The sequence below is a fragment of the Balaenoptera borealis genome (assembly GCF_965194805.1).
Source record: "Balaenoptera borealis genome assembly, chromosome: 20".
NCBI lineage: Eukaryota > Metazoa > Chordata > Mammalia > Artiodactyla > Balaenopteridae > Balaenoptera > Balaenoptera borealis.
The window spans coordinates 49,689,135-49,701,327 of NC_138879.1; the positions used below are offsets into that span (position 1 = coordinate 49,689,135).

General features: G+C 43.0%; 1 protein-coding gene across 4 annotated transcripts in view; it reads right to left on the reverse strand.

Moving 5' to 3' along the window:
* Positions 1 to 12,193, reverse strand: part of ZZEF1 (zinc finger ZZ-type and EF-hand domain containing 1) — a 115,733-nt gene that overhangs the window by 52,359 nt on the left and 51,181 nt on the right. For all 4 annotated transcript variants that reach the window (XM_082370512.1, XM_082370511.1, XM_082370510.1 and 1 more), the window contains exons 18-26: positions 12,045 to 12,159; positions 8,301 to 8,460; positions 7,237 to 7,358; positions 7,028 to 7,150; positions 5,937 to 6,103; positions 5,772 to 5,853; positions 4,625 to 4,826; positions 3,396 to 3,544; positions 1,431 to 1,671 (exon numbers count right to left, since the gene is read on the reverse strand). In XM_082370512.1, coding sequence (XP_082226638.1) covers positions 1,431 to 1,671; positions 3,396 to 3,544; positions 4,625 to 4,826; positions 5,772 to 5,853; positions 5,937 to 6,103; positions 7,028 to 7,150; positions 7,237 to 7,358; positions 8,301 to 8,460; positions 12,045 to 12,159 — 1,361 coding nt within the window. The remainder of the gene's footprint in view (positions 1 to 1,430; positions 1,672 to 3,395; positions 3,545 to 4,624; positions 4,827 to 5,771; positions 5,854 to 5,936; positions 6,104 to 7,027; positions 7,151 to 7,236; positions 7,359 to 8,300; positions 8,461 to 12,044; positions 12,160 to 12,193) is intronic.

Genomic DNA, 12,193 nt, shown 5'->3' on the forward strand with positions numbered 1-12,193 from the left:
CCACTCTCAAAGTAGTTCAGTCTTGAAGAACCCATGAATAGCCCCTTAGAGGCAGGGACAGAAAGAACCGGGAACCACCTGCACCTCTTTCAAAGCAACAGTGGTAGGTACTCTAGAAACAACTTGTATTTGGTAAAATATTTCTAGTTCCTACATTTGATTGTGTGTTTCTTAACTGCAAATAGGTATGTGATAGCTGAACACGATTTGAAAAAGAGCCGGGGGAGAGTTCTACCTCTCAGCTTTTAACTCACAAGGCTTTTATCCTTCCACTGAAAGTTCCCACAGGTAACAAAGGTTGTCCAGTTGTCTTACTACAATTTGATTATGAAAACATTTACCGAATTATTTTTTTCAAAACCATACAGGTCAGCTGGCCCCTCATCCCCAGGAGAAATATACTCTCCCATGTGACAGTTGTTTACTTAAATCACTCATGCTTCAGTATAGTTTTATTTACTTGAGCAGCTTCTTAAAGGAAATACTAAGATTTGAAGGAGTAATTGAGATGATTTAGACATCAGGAAATAAACTCTGCAATGTGGAACACACAGGACTAAGCAATAAAGGTAGCAGTGCTAATAATATCAATAATAATAATAATTAGAGCAATAAGCAATTACCTACTCTAAGGAAGGAAGCATTTGTTCCTGATTCTTTCATCGGCACCATAGAAAGAACACATATCCTGCCAAAGTGCTTGGGACAGCCCATAACTTGTCTTTACGTTGGGTTTGAAATGTTTTTCCCCTGAAAGATTATGAGTAGGGAGAGACCCTCCCTCTCCGTGGGTCCTGTTAGGCTGCAGTCTACACTTACAGTAAATACACAGAGATGGTATCCCTGGGGGACATGAGGAAAAGAAACGGCAAGGAGCAGGCTATCAACAAAGGAAACCAAGCAGGGATGGTGCTGCAAAGAAGCTGCAAGTCTAAAGATGGAGTTAATACCTGCATTTCCTCCTTGGTTATTAGCACATTCAATTACCTAAACATCTCAGGTTTAAATTGGAATTTCTTAGCATGTTAGAGCTAATCAACTCTAAACTTTACGGATAAGGATACTCAGGTGCAGAAAGGTTATCTGATTAACCTGAAGCTGCACAACTTCTAGTTTGTGAGCTGGGACTACAACCCAAGTTAAGGTTTCTTTCCATTAAACTTCTCCACAGTTTTCCATGAGAATTCTGGATAAAGACAAATTACCTGCTCATTAGGAAACTCAAGGCTACTTGCTATATACTGCAATCTGCTAACTATAAATTGGTCACAAATCTTTTGACTGGCAAAGTAGGACTGACAAGATGAAGTCTATAGTTGTAGAAGTATGTTTATGTTCCAAAATATTTTAACACTTTCACTTAAGATAAGCTTTCTTAAAACTTAGCAATTGGCCTTCAGATCAAAAACATTCCCTGTAATATAAGTTACCATATTTTTGCAGCTTCTCATATAAGTCTGGAGTGCGATACACCAGAGCAGCAAAGGTGGCGTTCACAGCTTGATCAATAGTGGAACCAGCAACTATATCTGTCTTTGGGGCCTGTTTTCTACATGCCTGTATGAATCCTTTGAAAAGTTCTGAATATGGCCCACAGAAGTTCTGGGCAGGATCTGACTGTGCAAAGTCAAGAAGAAATTGGTGGCAGGGATCATCAGGGATGTTCTTAACCTGGGAACAACAACAACAACAAGAAAAACCATCATGTTTAATGCATTCATTCAAAAAATAAAGTTTACTGAACACCTACTAGGCCAAAGCAGAAGTATAAAACGCGGTGCATACTCTCAGGAAGTTTCAATCTACTTCGGGGAGATCAGACAGATACATGGGTTAAAAAAAAAAAAAATAAAAGGTAAACATAAATAAAACATTAAAAGCATTAAAACTACCACTACTGTAAAGCATAAGATTATCAAGTGCCAAATGCCTAGAAGGGACACCCAGTGCTGAGAATTCACAGGAGAGAGCTCCTGGCAGGTTAAAGTAACTAAAAAAAGCCTCCTGGAGGGGATGGGCTTTGGACTGGACCCTGAAGACTGGGCAGGTTTGGCCCTGAGGAACACAACCATGAGCAAAAGTTAAGAGTCAGTGGGGAGACTGACCTGGCCTGAAGTCTCAGCTGGGGAGTGGTGGGAACTAGAGTCAGATAGGTAAGGTGAAAGGAGACTGTAGAGAGCCTTGACTGTCACACTGAGGAGTTTAGACTTCACCCTGTGGGCAACGGGGAGCCATTAATGGTGCTTGGCAGTGGAATGACAAGATAATGCAGTGATTAAAAAAAACTTGGTAGGTACCAATGTTAACAATGCAAGTGCAAGATGAGGGTCTGAATAAAGATGGAGACAGAGGAAACAGACAGTGATGAACATCTCAAGGAAGAAGCCACAGGGCTTGCAGCTGACTGGACAGGAAAGGTGAGAACAAGGTGGGGATAAAGGCGATGCTAGGGGGCAGTGGCTCAATGCCTGGGAAAACAATAATGACAGTAACAGGAGCGAGAAGTCCAGGGAGACGTCCTGGTTTTACACCTCTGAGTTAAAGGGAATCAGAACACTGAAATGGAAATACCTAACAGCAAGATGGGGATACACGACTGGAGCCTGGGAGAAGAACCAGGGCTGGAAACTGACATTTAGGTATTTTTCACACAGATATGACAACAGAAGAGAGGAGACAGGATCAAGTCTTGGTGGGGTGCAGGAAAGGGGAGAAAGCCCAAATGAAGCCTACTCTTTAGAGAAGGAGGAAGAAGAGAGGTCAATAAAGGAGGTAGATGGAATGGTGAGATCAAGAGAAGACAGTGGGCTGCCATGGAATAAGAGAAGAGAGGGTCTGAAGGAGCAGAGAGGCAAAGGAGAAGAGAAGCTGAGCAAGAACCCCTGGATTCAGCAATTAACTACTGAAGAACTGGGGTAGGGGGAGGCAGGAAGAAGGGAGGAAAAGTAGTAGAGCAGAGAGAGAGGGGCGGAGAGATGAAGAAGAGACAGTCGGCAAACTTGTTTCGTTTTTAATTATTATAAGCCTAAATAATGTGTTACTGTTCCATGGAGAACAAATAGGTACAGCATAAATCATTTATTCTGAAGTTTGACTCAGCGGGCACCGGAAATAGACTCGACTTGTTTGTTTAATAACTCCATCAAGAGAGATTTACTGAGCACCTACTGTATATCACTGAAGAATCAGTCAGTCAATACTTCTGAACACCCATTACACTGGCCCCTGTGGGGCACACTGGGGACCCCAAGTGAACAAGGGATAGTTTCTGCCCTCGAGGAGCTAACAGCTTAGTGGGGGTGATAAGATACAAACACAGATGTTTATAATTTAAAGTAATAAATATTAGTAAACATTTCCCATTCCAAATACAAAGACAAGAAAAGAGTAAATACCTCCTTATTATCCTGGGGTGGGTGAGTGGGCCAGCTTGCTTCTAATCCCAACTCTGGACATATTTGGTGCCTGAAGACAGGTTTCCACAAGGGGGAGTTTAGGACTAATGCCATTTTTGCCTGAGGTATTGCCATGTTACTTCCTAACTCTGGAAAGAGAAAAAGAAGGCTGATGAGAGCTCTATTTTTTCCTTAATATACTGAGAATCTTTGAACTGGTGAAGAAAAGGTTTTAAAAAAACTTGGGCATTAAGACTTGGAGGGAATTCACACACATTTAGCAGAATGTAATTGTGATACTTCATAAACAAATACCCCAATGAACCCAAGCCATCCGGCAGTCCTGAAATGTTACCATTCTGTACGACAGCTTCAGTTACAGGTTCCTCTGAAATGACTAACCTGTGTAGTAAGTTGAAAACAGAATGGGAACTACCTCTAGGGTATAACAGGAGACCATTTAGAAATGTTTCATTATGGGGACATGTTCACAATTCGTAAACTTAAGTTTGTAAAAAAAATAACAGCAATAATTAAATACCCACCATATATGTGTTTATGAATAAACAAAGAAAAAAGATTAGATAGAAATATATTAAAATGTTAATAATAGTTATCTCTGGGTATTAGGATTAAAAATGGCTTTTCCCCTTGGCTTTTTTCCATTACGCAATTTTTCTATGATATTTTACTTTTAAAGTGAGGAAAAACTCAAGACATGATATAGAAATAAAATACACTAGAAAGTTTCATTCTATTTCTTGTTTCACTCATCCTTGGATGAATTTAACAAATAAGTTGAAATCACTTTAAGGCTAAATCCACGTTCACATATTTATACATATTCACACAAATATTCACATAATTAGAGAATATACAATTAATTTATTCCATATTTCTGCCTTCTTGTTGGAGTACGCCAAAACTGACTCACAAAAAAATGATGACAACGCTGCCAAAACTCAGCTCCCCCCCCACTTGTCCTCCACAGACAGGGAAGCCACCGTGTCCTTCCTCGGCAATGTCCCCAGTGTCTGAGTCAAGCAGCTTGATGAAAATGGTGTCAATGTAGACATCTTATTCTGGTTTAGTTTAAAGGAAACTGAAAGGGAATTTTATCAATCCCCTTTGCTCTGTCGCTATGTGGAGACAACTTACACGAAAGGGGTACCACCTTGCTCTTCAGTGTGGCTGTTAGCAAGAAGGGAAGGGATGGTCTGTGGACTTACGATGCAGGGATTTGAGTGCCATGCACTGGGAAGCGAGGCGTCCCATCAGCCGGGAAACAAGGAGCTGTAAATCCAAGCCCCAAGACACGGCGACATCAGGCAGGCCATAGGCAGTGACGGTGAATTTGTAGCCCCACTCATTGTTGCTGCTGTCAGAGTGAAAGAGAAACTGCAGCCGGGGACCAGCCTTAAAGGTCACTTTCTAGAGACAAACAAAGAAGTCATGTGGTCAAACTGATTAGAGAAGGTAGCATTTCAGTAATAAGCATGTTCTTCGCGACTCAAAAAAATCTAAATATAAGATTGGTCTAAATATAAAATTGGTCCCTGGCGGTCCAGTGGTTAAGACCCCGCGCTTCCACTGCAGGGGGCATGGGTTTGACCCCTGGTCAGGGAACTAAGATCCCGCATGCCACGCGGCCAAAAAAAAAAAAAAAAAAATTGGTCTATATTCCTACCATTATATCTTATCACCCCCACCAAAACTACTAAAGGAGAAATGTATAACGGAGTGACTGAAACAGAAAATTCACAACTGCATGTTACGAAGAAGCAAAGTTGAAAACTGCTGGTCGGTTTTCTAAACCTCAGATGTCCATCTGAGGCATGCTGCCCGCTCCTCTGCTCCCAACCAGGACCGTGGACAGCAGAGAGAAGGTCAATGGTGAAGCAGCACTTAACTTCCCAGCCCCAGAGACCATGCGGCCCTAACTGTGAGGGAGATCCTGGCTTTCATCACCATGGTCAGGGCCCTCCTGGACTCACTGGCCCTTTCTTGCTAAGGATTACAACTCCCCATTTACTCTGACAATGTGATATAAACCAGGGGTGGCAAACTGGTCCTATGAAGAACCAGAGAGTAAATCATTAGACTTTCTGGGCCATACAGCCTCTGTTGCGACGACTCAACCCCACCACTACAGTGCCAACGCAGCTACAGATGAAACAAACAAATGGGCACAGCTGTATCCCAAAAAACTTTATTTACAAAACAGGTACTGAACTCTGCTATAAACACTTCCCTTTACGAAAAGTGTAATATAAGTGCTTCCCTTCAAAGACCATATCTCTATTACCGCCTGAGGCTGACAAAAGGAGAATTGACACAAAAGCAAGTATCGCATGGCTCTCTGGGAACACCACTCACCTTGGGCCATTTATCAGTGCCAACTTTTGTGTCATAGCGTGTTTTCCCACCTCTAGCGTCGGTAAATTCCAGATAATCATACCTGTGAAAGCATAATCTCTATCACTTTCCGTCTCTCATTTCTGATCCATTATTGCTTGGGGAAAAAGAACAGGTGAGTTGTACCTTTTTTCAGTTTCACATCTCTCATCAAATTCCACCTCAAAATAGGTTGCCCCTGGGCTAACAAAGACAGACACCTCGTGGCAGTTATTTTCATAGTTGTGAGCAGACTCCTTGGTCCACGTATGTAACACCACAGGACGTTCCTGTTGCCAAGTCTCGACATCCAGCTACGTAGACAAACGAGTTAAGAAAGAAGGGTTTTCATCACTCTACATCCAGCCATACACAGGAAACTGTGTTGTGCATCAGTGCCCCAGACAGTAGCCTTTGACATCCCTACTCAAATCATCACACAGGCTAAAAATATACCTGACGTTCCCATCTATACATATCGATCAACATACATTTACTCAGCAGAGAAGACATGGGGTTTCTATTGCGTTATAGTAACTCTGATTATCTTTTATTTTTCTAATATATTTTATTTTTCTAATATATTTTCTATATATGACTATCTGTAAGAACTATTTCTTACAAACCAGTACTAGCATGAAGTTCCAGTACTAGCATGAAAGACCTTACACTTCTATTTGAGACCTTGGCAAACCTGAGCCCATCTTGTCTTCTCCCTCCCTTTTTCAGTCTTTGCTTTTTTTGTCTTTAAAACAGGCTTTTAAATATATGCCCTTTCTACTCCCACAGAGTTGTGAGATTCAAACAAGACAGTGAAAAAGCTTTTTGTCCTATAAGGCTGAGTAAGGCAGAAAATGCTTTTAAATACCCAACCCTCTAATTTGCCTTTCAACACAGATTTTCTCTTCTGGACTTCAATTTGGTTAATCATTCACATGGTTTTTATATAATTTCATGTGCTATAGAACGATGAAATTAATCTATGTACAGCTTCCTCTGTGTCTCCCGTCTAATGCTGACCATGCCAAATCAACTCAGACTGGCATTTATCCTTGCTGGCAAAACCAACACTGATAAAGTTGATAGACACAGATAAAGTACTGATAAAACACAGAGGGGGCTCTTCTAGAGGTAACTTATTCGTGTAGACCTGTAACTGAGTGGTATGTCTCATTACGTATGGTCACAGCGCTCCTAAGAGGGGATACAAAGCAGGTTCAAATGCCAGCTCGAGGTACCTTGTTCAGTCCTCCATCAGGGTCACTGCAGAGCTCCTTCAACAGCTCTGTCAGGGCACTGAACTCTCTCAAGAGCGTGCAGTGTGAAATATCTAATGTGCAAAAGTCCAGCAGAAAGATCACCTACAGGAAGATGAACGAAGCACTTAGCGTCCACCTCAGACTCTGCCCCCTCCCACCCCTTACAAATGGCTGCCACTCTGTCTTACCAGTTGACGAGCTGCCATTGAAAACACCGAATTACATAATTTTTCTACTACGGTTTTCCCGCTATACTGTGACAAAAGAGATTCCAAAATCACTCTCATGCGTGCCAGAAACTGTCCCACATCTGTCAAAACATAAAGAAAATAATTAATATTTTATATGGTAGAAACATCACTTGCTTGGTCATCATCAAGGACAAAGCTGGAGAGGGTCACAGAAGCTGTGGAGGGAATTCCCTGTCAGAAAGACCACGAGACCATTTAAGTGTCATACAAACGTTTTCCTCTGGGAGGGAAAAGCACTGCAAATCTCAGTAAAAGTTTACTTTTAAAGTGAGTGATTTTTTTTTTTTTTTTTTTTTTGTCTTTGCTACTTTTCAATGGGGTGGAGATATCCCTTTTATAAGTGAAGGTACATGGCTGACCAACCCAGTTACTGGTCTGCCTCTCCCTTTGTTTACAAAGGGCCTGTCTCTAGGTACGCCATATGGCAGGCCAAACTTGAAGAGCCAAGACTCAATACTGTAAGCATTTTTGACATGGCTGCTGAGACCAAGTTTGATGGAACTGATTTTTCTACATACAAATTCTCAGAACCTGTTGGGTTTCATATAATTTTCTGTGGGTTTATGGGACATGAATCTGAATATTTTCAGTACCAGCAAAGATCACAGAAGTGCTCACATGTACCTTAGATTTTTAAAGTTCAAGACTTTCTTTTTTGGATAATTTGATTAAAACAGGGAAGACAGACTCTACTGAAGAATACAGTATCATCTAAGAGTGCTGTATGACCGCAGAGGCAATGTTTAGGCCGTGAAATTACCCAACCGTACAATAAAAACACTTAGGCATACTACTTCATTCAGACAGGAAACTGAGCAAAAAGACATGCTACAGAATTCCATCTTAAGAAGAAAATAACAACCTGAAAACAGATCTGATTTGTAATAATGAAATGAAAACCACACACACTCTGTTCTATGCATGAGGTACTAAGAAGAGAGCACACACAGAGTCAAACCCCAACATCTATCTGTTTTCATGGATTTTGTACTGAAACTCACATTTTTCAATAAGGTCAGCGGCAAGATCTTTGGCTCCAGAGTCCGTGCTCTTCAGCTGCAGGTAGCACCAGGACAGCAGGCTGCCTTGGACAGACCAGAACAGGGAGAAGAGCACAGAGCCCACCTCCCCTTGGGCCCCATCGACCATCAACAGCTCACACTACAAGGGAGGAGAGAAATGGAAAGTGTTTACAACAGGCCATTCACAGAACACAGCCAGGGGCGTACTCTAAGAGAGCAGCTGTCAGAGACAAAGAGATTCTAGAGAAGTGGGGAATATTCAACCCAAAAGTGACCAAGAAAGATGGTATTATGAAAACCCCTCTCTTGCCCTCCAGCTGTTCAGAGCCTTTACAGATGGTTTGGACTCCACGTGCCATCCCCCTTCCACCCCTTAGGAACCTTAGCCACGGTTATCTCGCCCCTCTCTCCCTCTCTCTCTCTCTCTCTCTCTCTCTCTCTCTCTCTCTCTCTCTCTCACACATCTTCAAAAATTCCTTTTCTCTCCGGCTCCGTCCCCTGAGCCTTCAATCAAATCTCTCCCATTTTAAAAGACAATTCTTTATCCCACTATGGCTCTCTAACCATCATCTTTATTCTCCAGTTTCTCTGAAGAGTCAAATGACCTCTAGGGATAAATTCTTGCATCTACAAACCACAAGATATATTACTTCCATGTAAATGCCCCGAATTGGAAACAACCCAACTATCCCTCCAAAGTAAAATGGATAAATAAATTATGGCAGATTCATAAGGGGAATATTGTGTGCCAGTGGGTTGGGGGTGGGGGGGGGGGAGAACTGCAACACATACATCAACATGCATGAATCTCAAAAATGCTGTTGAGTGAAAAAAACTTGTCCCAGAAGACTGTATGCCACTTGACTCCATTAAAGACCAAAACCAGGGAAAACAAGCCTGCTATGTAGGGATAAGTAGAAAGAAAAACAAGGAAATGATGAACATAAATTTCAGAATGGTGGCTACCTCTGATGAGGAAGGAGGAAGGTGAGCCATGGAAGGGCACTGGGCAGGGGGGGCAGACTGCAAAAATATTGGTAATGTTCCACTTCTTAAAATGGATAGTTGTTTCTTTAAATTGTCCATCAATATACATATTTTTTGTACGTGTGTTCCGTTTGAAAAAGTTGCCTACACCTGCTGTGCTTGCCTTTCCCCTCCCTGCCATTCTACCCCTCCTGCCCCCACCACTCGTTGAAGCCATTCGTCAAAGGCATTAGTTGCCACCTAGAGAGCAAAGCCTCCCCACTGAACCTCAGCCCTGGTAGCTGTGCCAACCACGGTCCTACTTGAAGCTCTCTCCTCTCTCAGCTTCTGTGGCCCCTGACTTTCTTCCTGCCTCTCCTTCTCACTCTCCTGGCTGCCCTTTCTACACAGATGCCCACAGGCGATGAGAGGACATTGACATTCATGGCTTCAACTGTCACCTGCTGGTGAATGACTGCAAATCCCCATCTCCAGCACTGACTCAGCTCCTGAGGGTCCAACCAGACACTGTCACCTGAAGTCCTACCAGAACCATAAACCCAACATGTTCAAAGCCTGGCCGTTACCATTCTCCTCTTCAAATACCTGCTCCTCCCCATCTTGTCACTGGCCTGTTACTTATGCCGTTCGATTAAGAACACCCCTTCCTCTATGCCTGATCAGACTCCGTTCGTGGGCTCACAAGGAGCTCCAGCACCACCTCCTCCAAAAAGCCCTTCTCAAGCTCTACTGCCTTCTCCCACCAGATAGGGTCAGGTGTGCTCTTCTGTACCCACAGGACCTATGCTTTTAGGCCCTTACTGTGTTATAACTGATCACATGTTTGCCTGCTCCTCAAGACTGTGCTCTTTTGGCACTGTACCCCCGTGCCTCGCACAGGGCCCGGCACATAGCAGGCTCTTAGTGGATCTCTACTGAATTAACAGACTTGCGAGAAATTTTTCAGACTAGGTACATTTCTGACCACCTTGAAAAAAAGTTTTTTTAAATCTAACTCTTCTTCTTTAGTACAACCATAAATGTTTCTTACTCAAAGAGATAATTCAAGGAAATATCTCAATGGCTGCAGTGATCCCTGGCCTGGGAGGTTCAGTGAAGTTTCTAACTTCCTTTGTATCACAGGAAAGTGACAGGGAAGAAAAGACAATCATGTGATCTCCAAATAGTGAAGATTATAAGGAATTCTCTTGGACAAATGCTATCTCGCTCTCTACGTACAACTCACAGCACACCTGACCGAGTGGAAAGGGGACAAGACTAAGAGTCGAATAGCCTGTGTTTTAGTCCTGGCTCCAGCACATACCGGCTCACGCAGGAGGCAGAATTAACACCCACGAAAACCAGTGAGAACACTGGAGACTTGTGCCCAGGGGCACTGATGATGGGAACGTAGAACTTAAGAATTCAGCGGTCTGGGAAACACAGAATTTAGATGAGCTCCAGAAGAAAGGGCAAGTGTGGGAAATGGCAGAAATAAAAACAGATGAGAATGACACACGGCTAACCAGGGCAGAGCAAAAACTGATGGGCAGTAGGCTGGAGTAAGATTTTTAAGGGAGACTCAAGAGATGGGTCTGGAAAGAAGACAGAAAGGAGAAAATAACCAAAGAGAACATTAACGTGACAGCAGAAAATAGAGCATTGATTAAAAACAGTTAAGGCTTATAAAGTCAATACATTACCTTAAAGAACACAGGCATCACAGTAAAATAAAAATAACCCTGAATTTAAACTAATATTAGGTCTAAATAGTGGCCAGCCCAGTGTGACCTAGCACACTACAAATGACAACCCAGCACACTGAAAGCTCTCTAAGGTCCCTGTGAGCAAATGGGGGGGTAAGTGCTGAGTGGCCTACCACCGCAGGCAGCTGGGAATGAACTAAATCACGGCTCTAGAAGCAACCTGAAAACAGCAAAGCACCAACAAAAACATAAGAGATTTAAAGACACCAAGTTCAGCCACGTCATTAAACACATCAAGGGTGTGGTCTGCACTCTCTCCACAACATCTCCTCTAACTCCCTGGTTCCTGTATTTTATCCAGAGAGGCAGTGCTTGGTCCGCTACTACAGGGCTTCTGCTACTTCAGAATCTCTGGGGGTGCTTGATACAATGCAGAGTTTTAAGCCCTACCCCCAGAGATTCTAAATCAGTAGCTTGGGGTGGGACCTAGAAATCCAAATGTTTGCCACAATGTACCAGGCGATTCTGATCCAGGTGACAAATGGACTACGTTTTGAGAAACAAAATCCTTCATGTTAAAAAAAAAAAAAGAAAAAAACTTTAAAATATCATTAGCGCAGAAAAAAAGAGACCATCTTTTCAGATTTGATTAGCCTGTGGGTTTGCTAAGTAATCTTAAATTTTAAAAAAAGTTAAAGGCTTTTTCCACAGAATTCACACCACAAATATAGGACTATGCGCTGGGCTCGCTGACTGACACCACGAGGGCACTCAGTAAATACCCACTCCTTTTCAAAGGGAGTCTTACTGAGCACTTTCAGGTATTTATTGCTGGCTGACTACCAAGGCGCAGGGAAGCACCCTCTCGCTCATCTGCAGGAGCTGCTGACTAGAAGCAAAGGCAGGCGGGGAAACCTCTGTGCACGTGTGTGACAGTCACCGGCAAAGTTACAATCGTGCTGTAAATGAGGGCTAAAGGGGAAGGAGCCATGACTGCCCCACCCCGTCTCCTAAAGGCAAGAGGCACAGGAAGCAGTGCGGCATCAGTTACCTCTCGAGCGGCAACAGACAGCAGAGCGCTCACGGCCGCCAGCACTTCACTGATGTCCACGCCGGCCAGGTCGCCTTTCTCAGGTAACAGCAGAAGGCCGCCTGGGTCCTTATCACTGGAAGGACACAAATTAGTCATGACACCTTGTT